The 22,918-nt window shown below is 39.6% G+C and overlaps 2 protein-coding genes across 4 annotated transcripts; both read left to right on the top strand.

Moving 5' to 3' along the window:
• Window positions 1-406: 406 nt before the first annotated feature.
• On the top strand, window positions 407-8,538 carry LOC311035668 (ubiquitin-conjugating enzyme E2 D2-like). Of its 2 annotated transcripts, XM_084044018.1 has the most exons (8): window positions 407-828; window positions 3,865-3,928; window positions 4,589-4,620; window positions 4,962-5,039; window positions 5,766-5,871; window positions 6,276-6,369; window positions 6,625-6,675; window positions 7,361-8,538. In XM_084044018.1, exons 1-7 carry the CDS (start codon window positions 805-807, stop codon window positions 6,671-6,673), a joined length of 447 nt encoding a protein of 148 aa, XP_083900144.1. In that variant the 5' UTR covers window positions 407-804; the 3' UTR covers window positions 6,674-6,675; window positions 7,361-8,538. The 2 variants fall into 2 exon arrangements, with proteins under 2 accessions (XP_083900144.1, XP_083900145.1); XM_084044019.1 differs by lacking the exon at window positions 6,625-6,675.
• A 345-nt stretch (window positions 8,539-8,883) lies between these two features.
• On the top strand, window positions 8,884-22,392 carry manba (mannosidase, beta A, lysosomal). 2 transcript variants are annotated; one of them, XM_084044885.1, is made up of 17 exons: window positions 8,884-9,159; window positions 10,407-10,501; window positions 10,605-10,710; window positions 10,828-11,001; window positions 11,132-11,255; window positions 11,755-11,924; window positions 12,033-12,143; window positions 12,849-13,000; window positions 13,979-14,096; window positions 14,460-14,546; window positions 14,744-14,911; window positions 15,250-15,468; window positions 18,481-18,645; window positions 19,009-19,153; window positions 19,953-20,095; window positions 21,060-21,320; window positions 21,812-22,392. In XM_084044885.1, exons 1-17 carry the CDS (start codon window positions 8,947-8,949, stop codon window positions 22,034-22,036), a joined length of 2,676 nt encoding a protein of 891 aa, XP_083901011.1. In that variant the 5' UTR covers window positions 8,884-8,946; the 3' UTR covers window positions 22,037-22,392. The 2 variants fall into 2 exon arrangements, with proteins under 2 accessions (XP_083901011.1, XP_083901012.1); XM_084044886.1 differs by lacking the exon at window positions 10,407-10,501 and having other exon boundaries at window positions 9,030-9,159.
• Window positions 22,393-22,918: the final 526 nt, after the last annotated feature.

Raw genomic sequence — 22,918 nt, 5'->3', positions numbered from 1 at the left:
CAAAAAAAACCTTGCGGACTTGTTTCCGTTGAGGTTGGTATTCATTTCATAGACGGGTTGCGTTTTTTGGGGCTTGTTTCTATACCAAAAGTACTAAAGTGTAGTTGCTTTATTTGGTCTTGCTTCCTAATGTTGTTAAACCAGTGTTTCTCAAATCCCAATTCCCAAATTAATATATATGTGTCCGTCAATCTCAATATGTCATGCCAGGGACCCCCCATACTTTGTGTTGTTAATAAATATTATTTTTTTAAATGTTGAAAATAGCAGTTCTACAAGCTCACAACGCGCCGCATCGCGTAGATCGCTATTTTCAAATATTTAAAGGGCGAAGGGCTCGCTTCTTTTGGGGTTGTTTTCATAGACCCGGTTGCTTATTTCTCTCTCAAAACCTGGCAACTCTGCACGTTAGCAGTTAGCACACTGACAGTATCGGGAAGAAACCAAAAGAAGGAGCGAACCTTTTGTTGTCTGTAACTTTCAAGGGATAACGCGCTCACCTTAAAGCGCTGTCGACTTTTACAAACGACGAGCATTACACGTGACGACACAGAGGAAGTAGTAAAAGCTCCTCAAAGCAACTTGATAACATTTGTGGCAAATGTGAGTGAGATCAAAAAAACAGGTAGCGCAAGGTAGCAACTCGGCTCATACGTAGTTTAGCTTTGCTAGCTTGAGAAGTAAAAGGCCCCGTCATCCTGACACTAACGTAAGGTGACATTTGGCCAACAACCCTGGCATATCCCGGTCATCGCGTGGACCTGAAAACATTCACACCACCAGAGAGAACATCGAGCGAGGAGGATGGCGCTGAAAAGGATCCACAAGGTAGGACCTTTTAGCCTAGGGTTAGCAGCCCTAGAATGAAGATACAGGGATACTGAAGTGACGTCACAAACATGTAGCCTGTTAGTGTGACTAAAATAATGGTACGTTATACTGAAAAGGGCGTCGATGCTCCACAAAGTACGTCGTTTTACTCTGGTTGAAAATAATTGTGCAACTAGTCTTAAGTGACAGGCACAATCCAAGACTCCATGACAGGGTTGCCATGTCCGCTTATTATAAGCGACTTTGGGCTTGTTTTGTTGGTAAAGTCGCTTGTAAATATTGGTGGTTGCGGTTTTTTGGGCTTGTTTCTAACGTGTACTTGCTTATTTGGGCTTGCTTCACAATTTCGTAATTATTTTAAGCAGCAGTACTCTAGTATTCTCATATAATGGACCCACAAATGAATATTTATTTGTCCCTAACCCTCATCTGAAAATGTTTTGTTTTATTTTATTTCAAGATTTTTTTTCGGGGAAAAAAGATCCGACGCGAAGTGAGCTTGGAGTTCGGCGAGCTTGTTGATCGGCTATTTTCAATATACGCTGTACAGGTTTAAAGTGCTCATAATAGTGTCCTAGTTTATTCTTTGGGGCTTGTTTTCATAGACCTGGTTGCTTATTTCTCTCGTGGAATCTGGCAACACTGGTCCATGAGTATGGAGCATTTCCGCTAGTTCTGACGTCACGGACGAACCCTTGGTCAACTTGAACCTATAGCCCCGAGCTAGCCTCCCATGTAGTACTTCTGGCTTACACAGCTGTGTGACATTACATGCTCATAGTCTGTTTATCACTTGTCATGACATGTGTAAACATGTGGTCTTGTTGTCTCAGAAGTGTTTGATGGTCTTTATTAAGGCAACGTTTAAAGCTAATAGTAATCACCGACTGACTGTCACACAGGGATGGAGGACACATTTAGCCACCGGCGTTTTTCCCACAAGCTATTCAGCTAATTACATAACTTGCAGTGCTGGAAGAAGTACTCACATGTTTTACCTAAGTAAAAGTATCGATACTGCAATGTAGAAATACTCTGTTACTAGTGAAAGTCCTTTATTCAAAATGTGCCTGAGTAAAAGTATTTGCATCAAAATATACTTAAAGTACCACAATTAAAAGTACTCGTTGTGTAGAATGTCCCATTTCACAAGTTCAAAATGTAAACAAATCTTTTGAAAATAGCAGATCTACAAGCTCACAATGCGTCACATCGCGAGGCATGGTGAGTTTGTAGATCGGTGATTTTCAAATGGCCGAAATATATATCCCCAAGTTTCCTAGGGCATGGTGGGCATCGATACCTGATCAAATCGACAGGAAGTGATGCCCACCATGCCCTAGGACACTTGTGGATAGGGCTGAAGTGGTTAATGTATGTTTTGTGATAATCATATAAATCTGCAGTAACTACCTAAAGCTGTTGAATAATTGTAGTGGAGTAAAACGTACAATATTTGCCTCCAGGTGTAGTGGAGTAGAAGTAAAAGTATTGAAAATTGGAAATACTGAAGAATGTAAAAATACTTCATTTTTCTTAAGTACAGTACGTGAGTAAATGCACTTAGTTACTTTCCATTACTGATAACTTGTTTGCTGAAGACACCACAGACGCTTTGAACAGGAAGAGGACACCTGACAATTGCTCAATCTTTATAATACCTTTTGCATGCAAACAAAGCCGCAGCCAGCCGCCAGCCGCTTGGCACTGACAATACTTCTACTTGAAAACCACACAGACGTGATCTGGCTGCCATTAACCTGTGACAATAAGCTCTCATATTAATCACTCTAGTTAAAAGTTACTGGAAGTCATGACTGCCTTGCTAAATGTGAGCAGTCTTTAATGATACAATTCCTCTGCTCTGGCCCTGTTCACATCAGGCTGTGTTGACACTTGACAGTACTGGAAATAGGTTGCAAAGCAACAGCTTACATTATGCCCCCCTTGCTAGCTTGAACCTTCCAGAGGAAAAATCCATAAAATGAATATGTAATACTGAGTGACAGGGAGGCCCAGGGCTGGGTGTTGGCCCCCACCTCTCTCTAAAATAGCTGTAGACCTAAAAATATCTGCAGAGATAGTAGTAGTTGCCGTTCGAGACGAGTCTCATCTTGCTATCAGTCCTTTTTCAAGATAACTAGTCAGCCCCTTGCCCCTGAGCAGATGCATAACATAAATAATGATTATGAACTTTATTTGTTTAGCTTTTCATACATAGAAATGCAGCTCAAAGAGCTGTACAGTACATAAGTGGGAGGGCATATGATAAAACAAGCAATAGAGCATTGAAATAAATGAAACTGTGTGTATGTGTTTCTACAGTAGCATCCCTCACTCTCTGGTGTATCTTCTTGTGTTTCTCTCTACTACAAGGCTGCATGTCAGCATCTGATTCTGAAGGAATGACTGGGACCATAATCTTAACTAGTCCAGGACTCCTTTGTGTTATCTTTGACAGTCACATCACAGCAGGGGTGTCACGATTCTCCAAATCCACAATCAGATTTAACTTTAGATTTGGTACTTTCAGCATAGATAGTGGACATTGTCATTGCATATTGTTAATCTAACAAACTAGGCAAGCCGTTACTTGACGATAGGAGGATTTTTCATTTCAATTCCTCCATCATCTCTGAGAGTGCCCATGTTTTCTCAAAATGCAGGGACTAAAATACTGGACCCCCGGCAACATCGGCTTGCTTTTTGTCACGGTCTTGAGATTGTCAAGTACTGCCTTTACAAGAGATGTTCTATATAGACCCATCAGAAGATTGAGAACTAAGGAGCGGGGGCTATCGCAAACTAGTTTGTAATTTCTTAAGCGTGCATAGTGCAATATTGTCATATTTTTTTCTTTTCATTCATAATCGTGACTCCCCTACATGACACACATGTGTCATGATGATGTTGTCTTTTGTTATGGTGTTTATTTACCTCATTAGATTATGTCTTATTGTTTTGTCTGTTAAAAGTACATTGTCTCAAGCTCTGTCCATGATTGTTCTTCTTTCATTATTATTATTATTTTAGGAGCTTAACGACCTGGCCCGTGACCCTCCAGCCCAGTGCTCTGCAGGCCCCGTGGGCGAGGACAGTAGGTGTCTCACAATTTAAGTTCAAATATGACGCACAGAACTAGAGCTGGGTATTGAGACTGTATATACAATCAATCAATGTAAAGCGCTTTGGATAAAAGCGCTATATAAATGCACCATTTCATAACAATTCATAACACGTATTTAAGCTTTTGAAAATCATTGAAAACTTTAAAATAAGCTGTCAAGTTCTTTCAGTCCTGCATATGACTGAAACAACTTGACAAATATACTGTACATGAAAGTACATGGAAGAAGAATCATTAGGCAGCTTAGTTCTATAAGCAAAATACATTCCAGGTCCAGTGAATAAATGTATTTATTTTATTATGATAAAGTATCCAAATGGAAAAGATAGTTTTAGATCAAAGTAAGGCTAGAAGCAAACTAGAAACAGAGAGAAGAAATGAAATGAAAATAAAAAATTGCCCTGACGGCCATAGCTGCAAAACAGACATGTTACTGAGAACATGGAGCAGGAGAAAGGGAAATGATGTCAGATATGTTCCCAGAGCAGTGTTTTTCAGCCTCGTTAATGACTTTGTATCTGTGATGTCATGTTCCTGTCAGATGTTATGTTTTATGTTACCTACATAAAAGATGTGGGTTCGACTTAAGATAACTAATCATAAACTCTTATCTCCTCTATTCTCTTTCAGTGTTTCAGTGGCAAGCCACAATCATGGGACCTGTACGTATACGCTCTTCATGTTGTTGATCACAGTGATAAAAAAACAAACAAGCACATTAGCATGAGTTTCAGGTTATTAATATGTGCAGAAGAAAAAAACAAGATTTATAAGATGGACAATAATGGAAAGACAAGTCAACAAAGACTGTTGAATTGCATTACAGACAGAGAGCGTGATTGAACATGGTATAATGCCTCTGGGTGATGGTGCAGTTTGTCTTGCGGGGGTGCATAACATTTTATCATGAGATTACAGAAGTATGTTTGATAAGACAACGTTCATTATTGCCAATGTGATCTGATGTTGTCTAACAGGTTTTGATACCTTTTGTCGCCTGCAGAATGACAGTCCGTACCAGGGAGGTGTCTTCTTCTTGACGATTAATTTCCCAACAGACTACCCTTTCAAACCACCCAAGGTAAGTCTATTCCACACAGAAGATTGATCACAGCTAAAATGTACACAATTAATATATCTTTTTTGGCAAAGTCAGAATCACACAGAACTACCAAGTGTAAAAAAGGCACTATATACAGATCTGAATATCACTCGCCCTCTCTTGTACTGTAGGTGAGCTGTGTTCAACAGATGCACAAGTACTACACGTCACCTACTACATAAAATGAATGCTCAGAATCTTAATACTACATTGGCAAGCCACTGTACCATTTAGGTTCTAATATTTTGTATAAACATGCATAATGGATAGTGGCACAGGGGTTTGAAATCTAGGAGGTTGTGGCCCTTTGCGCTGCTCCATGTAATATCTATTGGGGTTTGTTCTAATGCTATTATACCAGAAGTGGCTAATGAGCCAGCCTTCTGCTTTATCTCTCTCTGTCATTGTCCATTAGGCTAATTCAGGGCTGCACAATGAATTTTCTATTTTTCTGTTGCAATGTTAGTTGTTGTAATAACTGGTTGTATACTGTTTATATGGAAACACATCATTTCAGTTGGAAAACTCACTCATTAGATAAAATTGTCACTATGTGGACATGATATGATGCAAAACCTACAATTGTGATTGCTGTCAATATTTAACAAAACCACAATACTTATTTTTTTGTCATATCGTGCCTATCTAGTCTGGTTTGCATATTAATTCTTTATCTTAATGGCTTGTTATTTCTTCTTTTCCCAGGTTGCATTTACGACAAGAATCTACCACCCAAATATTAACAGTAACGGCAGTATCTGTCTGGATATTCTCAGATCACAATGGTCTCCTGCTCTTACTATTTCAAAGGGTATGATTTCTGAAGATTTAACATATTCTGTCACTTTGTTCACAAAATATACTCAGATCACAATGGTCTCCAGCCCTTACTATTTCAAATGGTATGATTTCTGAAGATTTAACATATTCTGTCACTTTGTTCACAAAATATAATGGATGTGCTGGAGACTGGAGTTTAATCTTAATATCCTGGGCGCAGCTGAAACATTGACTTTGTGGCATACTAACACGCATGGTATGGGATAGCAAGACGATGGCTGACATTGTAATACATAATAGAACATCATTTGAGAATACAACTCAAATTGTACATCATTGAATATGCCATTACTCCATTAGAATCATTATTATTTAACACTGATCAACATTTGTTGGAAAGCTACAGGTAATCAGTTTTCCTTTTTCATCCCACAGTACTTCTGTCCATTTGCTCTCTCTTATGTGACCCAAACCCAGACGACCCACTAGTGCCAGAGATTGCACGAATCTATAAAACAGATACTCAGAAGTAAGTACTGTGTATATAGCATATTATTATTACATTTATATAACCTTTTTTCTCTTCTAGGAAATAACAATGTAAAGCAGTGGGTGTAGCATAATATATTTAACACATACAGTATGTTTTATTTCAGGAACTTTTAAATGAGTAGAAATTAAGCTACAGTATACTATCCCTTGTATATGTTATGTACAATGGTTGCAATGTACATTTCATAAATCCTAGTGTGGTAGTGTGTATAACCCAGTTTCACTCCATCAGGTATAATAAACTAGCTCGGGAGTGGACAGAGAAGTATGCCATGCTTTAGGGGTAAGGCCAAGAGTTAGCGTTGCACCTTGGCTAAGTGTTATGGATGTGGTCGATGTGTTTGTGATTCTCGGGTCACATTGGTGTAACCAAAGGCATTTGCTGGCTGCCTCTCCCTCTGCATTCTATTAAGTGTAAGTCTTGGGCCTTGGCTCTAGTTCACCAAATGTTGTATGGCTGCAGTGTGGGGTTCTGGATATCAAGGTTGTTTGGTTACTTACTGTCTGACAGGGGAGAATATACTAATCAATGTTTGATGGGTAAAAATGAATGTTCATTGTTTGCTTTGTTGGCATGAAATGTTGTTTCTCTTTCAATTTAAATGAACATGTTCCTATGAATGTCTGTGTAAATGGCTACATTTCTTGCTAAGTAGGTTCATTTAGAAACATATCAATATGCAACAATTGGAGTGCATCGAATGCTTAGTTGATTGCAGTGTACAGTATATGCTAACACTTGAGATAATGCTTAGCTTGTGTGCACAATCCACTATAAATTCAGTGTGCTAAGGTGTTGGCATGCACTGCAGCAAATTCTGAACACTGGCAACAAGGTTACTAGTCTTGTGGATGCATAATAGTGAGATGATCCAATAGCTTATTTATTTCCACAAGAAGAAAATGTTTTGTTTCTGTGTGGTGAATGTGTAGGCCTTGGCTGATATTTGTCTTCCTCTCTTTCACAGATACAGCAGAATAGCAAAAGAATGGACACAGAAATATGCAATGTGATGCCACATCCTTCAGAAAAGCTGGTGTTTGGGGGGGAAAACATTTCGCTGGATCCAACTTCAAATTCTCAGTTCATTTTTCCCCCCCTTTACCTTTTTGGTTCGTTAATTAGAACATTTGATCCCTGTTCCTCCAACTTTTCCCCAGCGTGCTCATAAGAAGATAGTGTTTTCTAGGTTGGACACGTGCCAGGATCGGTGAAAGTACAACAATTGTTTGTTTAAGGAGCCCATTGCCACAGTTGTGAACTCTGTTTTGATTATGCACCAGTAAGAGAAGGCCTGGCTTGCCTGCACTGACACTTGTTCATTCAGCCCATAATTAATGATGTCACTCATTACTCTGAGTCTGAACACATCTGAGATGCTGACCCTGCCCGTCTCCCTTCAACAATAGCCTGTATGCCAGCTCCATGGAGCCCTGCCTAAAGGTACCTGGTTGGAGGCCCTGGTGGAACATGTCCTGGACTAGGCTTCCCAGGGTTTTCATAGCTTTAAATAATTATTCAGTAATTGCCAAACAGCATCAAAAGGATCTCTATTGGGAAATAAGCCCTCAGTCATCGACCCGCAACTGTGTGACCGGTTTAAGACAAAATTGAGAATTGTTAAAGCTATGAATGCTGCTGGATTCATACCCTTGACTCTAGTATGAGTAGGTATGTGAGTCCTAAGGACTGGTGTGGCTCTTCTAATAGTATTAGAAAACCCATACTGCAAAGAGAACATTTGTATTTTAATCCACAACAAAGTGTGTGTGTGTGTGTGTGTGTGTGTGTGTGTGTGTGTGTGTGAAATGGAGCACAACAGTATGTATCAATGTTTAAGGAAAATACAGTATAAGAAATTCAATGTTGTATTTTATGCATGTTAATTAAAAGGTAGGCTATATTATCTGTTTTATCTGCAAATAAAGTGGATTGTAAGGCTAGGTTGTTGGAAATTTGGTGCCCTCTCAAACGCTTTCTATCATTTATTTTCATTATTTAGAAGTTAGTAGAAGATCTATTAGTTATACACCCACTTGAACACTGTCTTCTTGTAGCCCTGGCATTTTGAGGCAAAGGTTGATAATCAACTTGTGCTTCTGTCTGTTTTTAGTTTTCCCTTCAATAAAGTTGCTTAAAACATGAGATCTATAGTAATGATTTTGCCTTTTCATTTAGGTGTTGAATATAAGGAAAACCAGTTATGCCAAGACATGTAGAACGAAAAGCCAAAAAGATCATTTAGACACATTTTTATTTTAATAAGTGTCAGGACTTGTGTGTCACAACTCAATAAATCTAGTCTGGCCCATTTATGAGAGACTATATTATCTATCTGCCATTTTGTGTTTTCTTCAGAAATCTTCTTAATATCTCTGGATACATGATCATTATCATGTCAGATTTGTCATATCATATTCCATTCTGATTGGCTTCTAGTCTGCAGGCCCTAGGTAGCCAACCCCACAGTGTGTCACATGACAAGGAACTTTGAAAACAAACTGCGGAAGTTGGCAATTCTCCACCTGCCATGACTTGAACACACGCTTAAACATGAAGTTTAATGTATTTTTTATGAAGTTTATGTATCTGTTCTCCGTGTGGTGCATTTGCGCTTTGTCGGCACATGATGTAACCGCTGAACAAGAGCAGGAATTCAATCTGAACGGCAAATGGATGCTAACAAACTCTAACGGGTCGCTGTCGTTCCCCGCAGAGGTGCCAGGCTGCGTGCATTCAGCTCTGCTGAAACAGGACTTTATTCAGGTAGGCAGTGAGTCATGGTCAGGGATGTCATTCAGCGTATTATCTTGGGCACTAGCGCCAGCGGGATGAGGTCTGGCAGTAGCTCTCTGGTCCATAGCGTTAAGGAGTTCTCCTGGTACTTTCGAGCCATTGCATGCGCTGCGCAGCCGTCTTTAGTTAAAAATAAAAAATACACTTGTGCTACTCACCAAAACAAAGACGGGTTTAAGATGAAAGCCTACTTTCCCTAGTGTGAACACTTGGAGCTCAGCCCCCCATCTCACGTCTAAAATACACTTTTTGGGCAGTAATTAAAATATTTCACTGAAAAATCTGGTCAATAGAAAAATTCCATTGACCAGATCTGTAGAGGGCGCCGTGGAGTAACTAAAACTTGTTTTCTTTCCGGTGAAATGTTTTATTTTCTGACCAAAAGGTGTATTTTAGACGTGAGGAGGGGGGCTCAGAGTGTTCCCACTAAAGAAATTAGGCTTTCAACATCTTAAAACCGTCTTTGTTTTGGTGAGGAGTGAAAGTGTATTTATTTTAATTTTTTTCACTAAAGATGAGAGGCTGCGCAGCCTGAGCTACCGCGGGTGTGCGTGCAACGGCTCGAAAGTTCCATTTAGCGTTAAGACACTATGGACCAGAGCTAGTCTGACATCAGGTCAGTGTTTCCATGCGCATTGGTCCTCAACAGGGGGTCTGGGATCCGTAGGGGGTCCTCACTCAGAGAGAGTTACTACAGGGGGGCACCAAATCTTTGTGTGATAGGATTAAAAAAATGTACATTAACCACTTTAACCCTAGCATCCATATTCTGATGAAAACTTTAGCCAAAATAGCAGATCTAAAACTGACTGACACTATCTTTAAAAAAAAACATGGGTCAAAATAGCATTCTGAGGCTCAGACAAGCATTTTCAGACTACTTTCCTACTTTTAACTGCATCATGCTCCCAGTGCATTTTAGATGTAAACTGACCACTGTAGGGTGTTTGCGAGCTTGTAGATTGGCTATTTTTGGAAAAGAGGTTTAGTGAATAGAGGGAAAAAGGAGCAGACTAAATACAGAGTGAAACACTGATGATAGTGCTGTCAAACAAGTCTTTGAAATCTATGAAAACGTTTAATCTGATTCTGCAACACAATTTTATACAATATGTAATGGGGTTCCCTACTTCATCTCTCAGCTAAGGGGTCTTAGGCCTGGAAAACGTAAGACCCCTGCTATAGACATAAAAGAAACCTATTTTACTCTTCCACAGGACCCATACTTCCGGTTCAATGATGTGTCCTACAGGTGGATTTCACTTGATAACTGGACATACACCGCAACATTTACCACGTCTGCTCAGATGAGGTCAACGTAGTGTTTATTATTTTGGGAGGGAAACAACCAATGTCAATTTATCATGTGTATGCAAATAATACTTAGCAATACATGTCATTTACTATACCCACAGGGCCAGAAAGATGGTACTTCTTGTTTTTGAAGGAGTGGACACCGTGGCTTTGATTTCACTCAATGGAATTGTTGTGGGCAAGACGGATAACATGTTTCGGAGATATGTAGGTATCATTAACAGGCTCCTGGATTCAAATCATCTGTAATAAATGTGTTGTAGATTATGTTCGGGACAACCACCATTGAATGCTTATTATAGTTTAAATCCCTCTGGTGCATAGCGCTTCCCTGTCAAGGACTTGCTGAAGGATGGGGAGAATGTGTTGAAAGTCTGCCTCCAGTCCCCTGTGCTTTACGCATCGGAACAGAACAAAGCCCATTCTGCCTACAGGGTTCCCCCAGACTGCCCTCCAGCTGTTCAGAAGGGGGAGTGTCACGTCAACTTCATTAGAAAAGTGAGTGGCACATGAAAATCACCTTTTTATGTGGCCAAGTCGAAATGTGTGCTCCTGCTTTAGTGTTAATATATTATAACCCCCCCCCCCTGCCTGCAACGTACTGGCTCTTGATTTCCTCTCCCTTCAGGAACAAAGCTCTTTCAGCTGGGATTGGGGGCCTTCATTTCCTACCATTGGACTATGGAAGGGAGTTCATTTGAAAGGCTTTGATGTGCTCCAGCTGATCAATGTTTCTGCTGTTCCATTCTACAGTATGTCTCTCAGTTGCTAGGTGTAATTCTTACTATATTTATTTCTATATTACTATTATTATTCTATTTTCTCTTTTGTCATTGACAAGTCAGCTTACATGTCATTGTTCTAATATGTTTTCCCTTGCATCTTGTTATAAAGAGTAAAATCACACCCTGTGTGAAGAGAGTGGTGCCTTGGATGAGCCCCGTATTGTCATCACCCGTGTTGCAATGTTTGTTTATTGGACATACATACATACGGACACACGGACAAAGTCAGATATAGGAGTGGTTGGCACCACTCAAAAAACGAGAAGAAAAAAAAGAGACAAAAGAGTAGATCTGTGTCACAGTTTGCAAATTATTTCTAGTAAATATAGTAATAATAATAAGTAACATAAATAACATAATCAGTGTGGATTTTATATTTACATAATATTATTTGGATCTGATTAGAGTCATCAGCCACCCCTGAACAAGTCATTTCTAACCTTTGACTTGCCTTTATTCCTCCCAGATGCCACTCTTTCTCAGTGGAGTGTTCAGGTGGAGCTGCTTGTTAATGCTGCTGAAGAAACGCGTGGGCAGGTCACCCTCTACATACCAGACCTGGCAACAGAACAAGCTTTCCATGCATGGTTTCTCCAAGGACAGACAAAGAACATCTACACCCTACATATTAACACGGTACTACACTGAAGCCAACAAAACATTTGGACTAATTTTATGCAGTTTTCACAGCTGTAACCTTTGCAACCTTTGCGGAATGCCTCCAGTGTTTTGTGTTTATTCCAGTCCATGCATGTAAAGCTTTGGTGGCCAAGTGGACACGGTGAGCAGGCCTCCTATGTGCTCAGTGTGAAAGTTCTTCTGGATCAACCCTTTACCATTAATGCAGATACCAAGGTCAGTGCACTTTTTACTTGTTTTTATTATATTTTATACACTTTTAGTGTAACTCACATTACAACGTTGTCTTGGTCTACAACTATTCACTCTATGAACATACATTTATTGAGCAAGTTGATTGATCAATATTTCCCTTAATGTTGTTTTGCATATCAGGCAATAGACTGCTACAGGGATGTCTTTTTGTACAGTATTTATTGCCACTACACTATCCAGCACAATTCCGGTTGCCCTAAATGTTACGGCTAAATCTCTTAGGCCATGGGCTGGATATTTATACCCCTGCATGCCTGTGCAGAATACAAATTAATGCAAATGAGGAGCTGACTCGTCAGTGCAGTGTATGTGCTCCATCTAAGGATTTGAACTGTTAGATGATCACTGCCAATAAGGGCTGCATGGGAACCCTGCTGCTGTCTGCTGACCGTGAATTGTAGAACTCTTTTCCAATTGATCAAATGTACTTAAGTATACAGAATATGACTGACACACAACGCCTATAAACTACACAGCATTCATGTATCTCATATACATTTATTTTTTTCTGCCTTTTTTAGTCACAGTATAGAGAGACGGGATTCATTGTCGGCCTATGTGGTACGCGCCTTAACTGTATCGGTGCCCCTCATGTCAATTTTTACAGTTTTGCTTTCAGTTCTGTTCACAGTTGTGGAAACCTTTCCACTATTTATCTGACTGCAGGTGTATTTCCGCACAGTGGATCTTATTCAGGAGCCTATCACTGGGTCCCCTGGTCTGAGCTTCTATTTTCGTGTCAATGGGAAACCAGTCTTCTTCAAGGGGTCCAACTGGATCCCAGCCCATGCCTTCCAGGACATGGTCAACCCAGCTGTGTGAGATATATCTAGAAAATAATAACATTTCTTCTGCACCTTTCGCTGCGCCTGGTATTAGGACCTGCTGTAGGCAGTTCTAGCTTATTAAATGACACAATGTAGACTGGAGATATGGGGTGCAGTTAATCAAAAGAGACAAATGGTGTCACTGTTGTTAACTCAAATTTGTACTGTGTTTTTACATACCATGTCTGCTTTTTCCTAGTCTCGCGTAGCCAGACCCCACAGAAAATGAGAAACAGCGACCTCTGCTTTTCTGATATTCTGTGGAGTCTGGCAGGAGTATAATGTTAGACTAGAGCGCAGGGAAACACCGGTTTCATGTCTGCCTATAGCGCATCACTTCCGGTTGGTGCGACCATGTTTTCATTCCCACTAACAATATTTCTACACGGAACACTAACACCACTTCTCCCAGAGAACATGGATGGTTTTGGTTATAAGCCCACTTGTTTCTATGATGAAAGAGTAATTTAAAATGTGAATATCTTTCCGTGGTTTTGTCCGCTCCGAGGACGCTATTGTTAAATTAGTTTCGGCTAGTTTCGAGGGGGGGAGGGTGGATCATGGTGGATGGACACGTGAATCCCGCCCACTACATTTGATTGGGTAAAGCGCGGCCCACTTCCTGATCTGAAGGCACGCCCACTTGTATCCAATGCGCACTGGTTAGGACGAACCGCTCCGACAGATTCCACCGCAGGTCGGAATCTGTTCTTGAGAGATTAGCTTTTTCCAGACACATCTACTTCCATTACAATTACTACTACTAATAACTATAGTGTATGATATTGATTATAATTAGAATGATAATAATGATTTCATAGCAAACAAAGTAGTTACAAAGTACAGGTCATACAATTGCCCAGATGACAAACTCCCTGTTCTGGTATCACATGTTGAATTATTCTGTGTCATATACATTTTATGTTATGAATGCATAATATCTATCTTTCCTTTATGTGTCTCCTGAAGCTTGAGGAATTTGTTGCAGTCAGCTGTGGATGCCAATATGAACGCTCTCAGGGTGTGGGGTGGAGGCGTGTATGAACAGGATCTATTCTACAATATTTGTGATGAATTGGGGATCATGGTATTTCATTTAATGTATTGTTTATTTAGCAGGTATACTATTATTAGCGTACACACGTTAAGGAAATTATTGCACCAGAGTTGGCTACAAGCTTGGTTCTGTGACTGTGACTGTCTACTCATGATTTCCGCTCAACGCATCACCAACACATTTGGTTGCCTTTTTTGATTGATTGATTGATTGATTGACTGAATACTTTATTAGCCAGGTTGAAAACAGTATGGCAGTACACTCTGAGTTACAAATGATTAAATGAACACCTATCGGATTATATATTTTTTGCATTCCAAATACCATTATAAATTATTCTGAAATTTGAAAGCCAAACTTTCCTAAACTGTATTAATCTCTCGATACCTGTAGATTTGGCAAGACTTCATGTTTGCCTGTGCCATGTATCCAACAGAGACAGACTTCATACAGACTATTAGAGAGGAGGTTATACAGCAGGTAAGACCGTTAATATAAAGGATTTTTTTTGCTAATACTGTTCTGTTATACATTTGTCTGTTAACACACTTTACATGCTGCAAAGATAAATAACATTGTATTGCTAATAAGGTGCATATAGGTATACATGTTGGTTCAACTGCTGGTATTTAGCTAAATTTGGTATTAAACTTGGTGAGTTTTGTTCCTTCCAATAGGTCAGGCGTCTGAAGTCCCACCCCTCCATAGTAGTGTGGAGTGGGAACAATGAGAATGAGGCTGCCTTGGCAACAGACTGGTTTGGTATTCCTGTTATCCAGAGGCCCACATACGTAAAAGACTATGTTACACTATATGTTAACAACATAAAGGCTCTCGTCCAGGAGGTCAGTGACAAAGAATTTATGTGGATTAATTGTGTGAGGGTTGCTTTTAAAATGTAAACTATTATAGATTACTATGTGCTTAAAGTTATAATTTGCAATTACTTTTGACACTTAAAGCTGCACTTTTTAACTTTCTTTGGACAAAATTACATTGTATTCATTAAAAGAAAGTGATAAAAAAATGACTACCAACAACATGCATACATACATAGTAGTGCAATTATATGCCTATATACAGTAGTGCAAACATCATTACATATTCTTCAAGCTCTGAGGAAAGTATTTTTTATTCCTTTTGATGATTTGTGATGGTGGACAACACACACACTCTCCTGCAGGAGGATGAGAGTCGCCCTTTCCTCGTCTCCAGCCCAACCAATGGCGCTGAATCTGAGCAGGAGGGATGGGTCGCAACCAACCCTTATGACCCTCACTACGGGGACGTCCATTTCTATAGCTACACCCTGGACTGTTGGGACTGGACCACATTCCCTCGCACTCGCTTTGCCTCAGAGTATGGATTCCAGTCCTGGCCCTCGTTTTCTACTCTTAAGAAGGTATAGTGTTACGAGTTTAGTCACTGCAAAGTGGCGAGTGCAGTTTGTCTGTCTGTGTATATTCATGCATGTCACTTTTTCCACACATCTGTCCACCAGAGGGTGCTGCAGCTCAACTATGCACACCTCTACAGTATGTTGCCTTGTTTCACTCAGGTGTTTCCCCAGTTTCTTGGAAATCCCACCTTTCAATTGTAAAGATCTCACCCATTTTAAAGGTCTACAATGGAAACATTTCACAAGATTTATCTTAAAAGGATTTATTGTTGGTCTTGGTCATTTTTATATTTGTTTTAGGTTTGTTCCCATGAAGTTCACATAAATAATCAACAGTCAGTCCGTCCGTGTCATTCAGATGTTGTTACGACCCCCTGTCTAGGGTAGGGGAGGTGACATAATAATGGAGGACAAAGTCGCTTTCAAAAATGAATTGATTTTATTTTCCTTTTTTTATGCAGAGATTTCAAACTCTTTTTGTCTTTTTTTCACCAGTGCCAAAGAACTTCAGGGTGCCGGTTTACATTTGTAAAAAGGCTAACTAATAAAGAAAATTACCCCTAACCTAAACATAACAAAAGAAAAATATACATTTACTAAACTTACTTAACTAAAGAATGTACAAAAACAAAGTGGTTAAACCAAACAAAAGGACCAAACACCCCTACAAGGCGAGTGAATAGATAAATACAATTATTAAATGGAAATGGACAAATATATACAAGATAATTCTTAACTCAAAATAATACTGGGCAAAAAGCAACAAGTTTAACTATAATGAAATTATAGATTAAACCAAGAAACTGAAATAAGTATGACTGAAGGGCAAACAAAAGTAGCTAAAGAACAAACAAAATAACTGATTGAATCAAAAGTCACTGATGGACAAACAGAAGGCAAAGAAAACAGAACAGATCAGATCAGGCTACATGGGTTCGGGGAGACAGAGGGATTGAATATCTGCAGCTCTTTCAAATGAGAGCAACCAGTCCCCCATGACAGACAGAGCAGAATGAGCTTTTGTAGGTGAGCTTCAGAGAACAGCCAGCCCTGGCTAGGGCGGAGACAAAGGGACGACGAATGGGAGCAGGAGAACAGGGCCAGAGGCTGGACCTGTCAATCTGGACAGCTGGAAGTCAATCACTCACTCACTCATACCAGCACCACACCCAGACTCAGACTCAGAGCTTCCACCACCACTCATGACCTTATATGGAACACAGAAAGACAACAATATAACACAAGCCACACATAGCACAGACATATAACCAAAATATAACCACACATAATATAACCATACGGCTAGGGCCGTAACAGATGTGTTGTAAGACAAAAACTTACCACTGCTTAAGTATCATTCATAGTCGGACGTAAGGATACGTAACGAGCGCTGGCGTTCCTTACGTTGACGTTTTTGTCTCCCCCTCCGTCAATTGCGGCTCCAGTTTTTCCGTCCGTTCAGTCGACATTCACCGTCAGCCCGACGCACGTTCACTGCGTTTTGCCTGTAGTACCACTGGGCTACAATGCTAGTTTCATAGCATTGTAACCTGTTGCCAGATTTTGTGAGAGAAATAAGTAACCAGGTCTATGAAAACAAGCCCAAAAGAATCGACTAGGCCACATATGAACAGTGGTGGAAAAAGTACTCAAATGTTTTACTTAAGTAAAAGTATCACTACTCCAATGCAGAAGTACTCTGTTACAAGTAAAAGTTTGGAATTAAAAATGTACTTGAGTAAAAGTACAAAAGTATTGGTATCAGAATGTACTTAAAGTACCAAAAGTAAAAGTACAAAAATGTTTGAAAATAGCCGATCTACAAGCTCACAATGCGTCGCGATGCGACACGTTGTGAGCTTGTAGATCGGCCTATGTATAAAATAGGGCTAAAGTGGTTAATGTATGTTTCATAATATCATCATTTATATCTGAAAAGTAACTAGTAACTAAAGTTTTCAAATAATTGTAGTGGAGTGAAAGTACAATATTTGCCTCTGAGATGTAGAGTAAAAGTAAAAGTATTGGAAATTGGAAATACTCAAGTAAAGTACAATTACCTCTACACCACTGCATATGAAAATAGCAGATCTACAATATATATTTGAGAATCACTGGTTTAAATAATAATTGGCCCAAATAAGCAACTACACTTTAGAAACAAGCCCAAATAAAACCGCAACCACCAATAAAAAATTGCTTGTTTGTTTACAAGCAACTATACAGAAGAATAAGCCCAAAGTCGCTTATAATAAGCAGACATGGCAACGTTGGGTACGTGCAATCTTTCTCTCCTGAGCGACTATGCAAGTGTCCGTAAAGAACGGACGGAATCCCTCACCCCGTGACGGACGTTTCAGACCCATCTAGGGACTATGAACGGGCCTTTAAACGAGAAGCTGCCAATTCAGAAGAAACATGATTTCCACCTACATTTGTGTGAAGATCTAATGGTTGTAGAAATTGGTTCCACTTCATCCCACTCTAACACACACAGAACAGTCTAAGATTTGTTAAAGGATGACTTCACCCATTTTAAACCTATCTTCATATAATTGGTCCTCACTAATGCTCATGATAAAATGGTAAAAGAAAAATCTGCTCGATCAGTGTCTCATAGGAGGGCTATGGACACTTCAGAAACCCACCTACCAGTGACATCATAGTTAGGCAGTTTTCCCCCCAGATTTTTATTTATTTATTTTTTGTTAACGCGAGAACAATGGCTTCCATTATAGCATGCTAATTTTCTAGGAATAGAAAGACTGCAGTTTCTATAAGCTTGCATTCCCCATCAATGTTGTCACTGGTAGGTGGGTTTCTGAACCGTCCAAAGCCCTCCTCTGAGACAGAGTGAATATACAAAGACTTTACCATATTATAATATATAATATATGGCATTAGTGAAGACCAAATATATGACGATGGTTTGAAAATGGGTGAAGTCATCCTTTAATTATTTTTGAAATATTTAGCATCATATTTTGTATTTCTTGTGGTGCTGGGATGTTGCAGGTTTCCATAGCAGAAGACTGGAGTTACAGCAGTAATTTCACTTCCCATCGACAGCACCATGAGTCTGGAAACCATCAGATGTTACAGCAGGCAGCTCTACATTTCCACCTGCCAAACTCCTCAGAGCCCTTAAAACAATATACAGATACTATCTACATTACACAGGTAAAACAATGTATAGATACTCTCTACATCGCACACTTAAAACCCATTAAAATGATATAGTGTTGGCTTGGGGTAATCATGGTTCAACATGATAAAGTGGGACTCCCCTCTTCCCTTCTCACAAGAACTACCAGTAACAAAGAATGTTCAGCCTTTTTATGTGTTTTATTAAAATCCAGTTTGTCAGGGTGGCAGCCAAAACAATAAACAAAGGAAACTAAAAATATGAATGACTTAAACTTACCTAATCAAATCAAAAGAAACCAAAAGACAAATCAGAAAATACATAATTGCTTAATGTTGCTTAAAGTTAATGTTGACAGTCTTAGGTTCTACCTAACAAGTTTGAATGTGAATGTTAAGGTGATGCAGGCACAGTGTGTGAAGACGCAGACGGAATTCTATCGCAGAAGTCAGAGTGAAATCCTTCAGGGCAAAGGCCACACCATGGGTGCCCTCTACTGGCAGCTCAATGATATTTGGCAGGCCCCATCCTGGTCCTCTATTGGTATGCATGTCCCTCTACTCGTTAAAAGAAAGATTTGACGTCAACAATACTTAATCCCTTACTTGTAATTTGTATTGAATTTTGTATTTTCAAAAGCTTAGAGAAGGGCTATTCAAAAATAACAAATAAGGGAGCTAGATTTGAAAAATGTTATTTACCAGGGGGGCGGACATTTAACCTGACACCGTCAAATGGAAGAAGCTTGCGACACAACTTTGTTAGGTTAGCGGACATTCTCGTCATAACTTTTCCTGAACTTTGTTTAAAAACAATCATCAAACACAATTAGGTTAATAAGATTTCTTTGCATCAGTACATCAGTATTTTATCAGTATATTCTGTGCTTTTTGTAAATAATGGAACACATTTGTATGTCTTTTAACACTGTTGATCTGTAACACATTTATACACTACCCAATGGAAAAAGTTGCAATTTTAATTGGATAGCAGTAGATAAAATCGGCATATCCTAACTTGCACAGCAAATATGCTCTGTCTAAACATTTTCATAGCCCACAGACTTGTTCCTCTCTAAGATCAATGTTTGACCAGTTGACCAGGCAAGCATCAGTATTACACATTAACAATATTAACAGGTAACTGGAGGGGAGCCTCGTCAAGTTAAGTCAAGTACTACATCTGGTTGTAATAATAGTGAAATAAATAACTAACAAAATGAGTGTGTAATTGTCATAATTGTTTATTTATATATATATAAAATACAAAAAAATCCATTATGATCTGCAATACATTTTGAATGTTGCAAGACAATGATGTTGCTTATTTTCCCCAATTTCAGAGTTTGGTGGGAAGTGGAAAATGCTGCACTACTTTGCTCGGGACTTTTTTGACCCTGTGGTGCCAGTCGCCTTTGAGGAAAATGGCTCCCTACTGATCTATGCCGTTTCAGACTTGAGTAATGACCTGAAACTCAGGGCCGTGGTAGGTCACTTTTGAGAGATTGATTGAGCACTTTAATGAAAATGAATTTGAATCCAAAAGGATAAAAACACAAGAAAGGCTGAAGGGTTGTTTCCATTGTGGTCCTTTTGGGGAAGGGAGACAGGGAGCAACAACCCAAATACATACACTCGAGTCAATGGTGTTTATTTAGCAAATAAATACTACAGTATTTATAGTATTGAGTATTGACAACTATGTTTTGGCAATATATTGATATATCTATATCATGATATGAGACAAGATATCGTCTGGGACGTTGGATATCTTAATACTGTTTATGTATTGTTTTTTTCTTATACTGATTTTAAAGACTCCATTATAATTATTTATGTAATACTACTGAACTTACCTGACTATTCTAGCTGTTCAATTATTACCCTTTACCCTTTCTGTTATTATATAGGCATTACTGACGAGTATCTATCAAAAATGTATTCTGTTAATAATTTGTGCCGGCAGCAATGGTTATCATCACAATGTTGATATTGAGCTATTTGGTCAAACAATATTGTGGGAATTGATTTTGGGCAGATCGCCCAGTGCTACTTTGTAAACCTCACTACTGTCAATGTTTATTGCCATCGTCTATATTTGATGGTGAGGCGATTACCTAATTTCTTGTACAACACGTAAACAAAGCTACAATTGGGAGAAAAAAAAATCTATTGTACTGAAAATTCAGAGCATTAACCACTTAAACCCAGTTGACCGGGGTTCCCCAGAGCTCTATACTTGGTCTGCTCCTTTTCCCCTCTACACCTAATCTCTTCGCTGAAAATAGTCGATCTACAAGCTCACAACAACGTATTGAGTTGTGAGCTTGTAGAGCAGCTATTTTTGCTAAATGTTCACCCCAGAATAGAGACGCTAGGCTAGGGTTCATGTGTGTTCACAAATGCTTTACAATTTTTAACTCTTAGTTTAAAACGTGTCCTGTCATCAGGTATCTGTGTACACCTGGAACAGTTTGGACTCTGTGTGCACTGTGAAGTCGGACCTGACTTTGGTGCCAGGCGGGAGTGCTTTGGCCATTTTCAATAAGCCAGTCAGTGCATTGCTGTCAGGATGTGGTGGTTGCACCCGCCTCACATGCCTTCTCGTCTTTCACCTGGAGGACACCAGCAACCACCAGCAGGGACCCGTGAACCACCACTTCCTGAGCTCACCCAAAGAGGCTGAGTGGATACAGAGTCCTAATATCACAGTAAGACACCATACTCAATGGTCGTAGTTGAATGGTGAAATAGACAAAGAAAAAGCCAGTTGTGCAGGTGACAAAGTAACAAAGCCCTGAATGTGATTAAAATACCTTCACCCGTGTTGAAACTAATTTTGTTTCTTCTTTTTTTCTGTTTATCACAAAGTGTAACAATAAGAAGAAATGGCACAGAAAGTTTTGATTTAAATCTGTGTTTTATGCATTGAAATGTATTTGGCATGTTATTGTGCCTGACAGTGGAAGCTTGTAGGTGCACATTAAAATCCTGAGTGTTCATTTCACTCTGAGAGAGCACAAATGGTACCAAATGTAGTCTACCATTTGTACTTGCTAGTAAAATGAACACTCAGGATTTTGAAGTGTGGGGACAGGAGGAGGTGTTGTTTTTCTCAGCTCTTGTTTTCAATTGAGAAAAGGATCCCACATCCCACAATTAGCGACCCAGTGTGATTTTTTTTCTTTCTCCACTCATGCAGGCCAAGTTCCAGCAGGATGATACAGGATACACTGTTGTCCTGCAGACGGACTCTATCGCGCTTTTTGTTTGGCTGGATGTGGCTGCTGTCCCTGGAAGATTCAGCTCAAATGGCTTCCTGATCATTTCTCCGAAAAGGACATTAAACTTTTATCCATGGGCCCCCACCAGTGTTGAAGAACTATCTAGAGCCCTAACAGTCATCTCACTGAGAGATGTGTATTGACTTGATTTAACATGTTGACCAGGGCAACGGATTGGCAAGGGAGAGGGGCAATAGGGTGCCCAAATGGTTAGAAAGGGTAATCCTGGCTGTAACTGAAATGCCACATGTTTGATCCTCAGCCAAGATGTCATGTTGTCCTGTTGAAGTGCACTTAAAAGAGACACATTCTCCACCTTCCTACATATTGTAGGTTTCCCTAAGAGGGGCAATATCTAAAATACTCCAAAAGGGGTAAATCAACTAAGAGGGGCAATAGCTAAATACTCCAAAAGGGGTAAATCAACTTAACTTTTTCTTTATTTTGGTTTCTAGCCTATTTTATAACGACTATTTACATTTTGCACTCAATTTTCAAAAACTGCACAAAAAAATAAAAAATAAAATAAAGTGTGGTAAATCTGCGTTTCAAACATTAATCCTTATCTATGCATTGCTCTTTAGTCACCACGTGGAGGCAGCTGGAACAAGCAATCTTGCGTAGTGTCACACACACACGCTCTTAATAGGTTGTAGATTTGTTTCATGTCCAGCTGTTTCATAATTGATTCCACAAACAAACAACTGTCAACTGTGGTGGTACTGCGTTAAGCGCCGAGTCATGCCATTGCTTCTTTTCATATAAATGCCAATAAACAACCCCCCGTGAACAGACCTTTAAGTCTGAGTGAGCACGTTGCATGCCAAGTGAGAAAGTCACTCACTCACAAAGGAACCCATTGAAAAAGTCAGTGTGCGCTGCGCTACTAGCCCTACATGGAATACCAAAACGCTCGTCCCAAAACACAGTCGCCCCGGGGCAAATCCGGCAACTCGGAACGGTCGCCACCTGGTATTCTTAAACGTAACTTTAGTAAACCATGCCTAAAAACCCAGTGATGGAAA

This window comes from Gymnoscopelus microlampas (assembly GCF_963454915.1).
Source record: "Gymnoscopelus microlampas genome assembly, chromosome: 20".
Lineage (NCBI taxonomy): Eukaryota > Metazoa > Chordata > Actinopteri > Myctophiformes > Myctophidae > Gymnoscopelus > Gymnoscopelus microlampas.
Note: the sequence above shows the minus strand (reverse complement) of the source record. Positions and strands in the feature narration are given on the sequence as shown.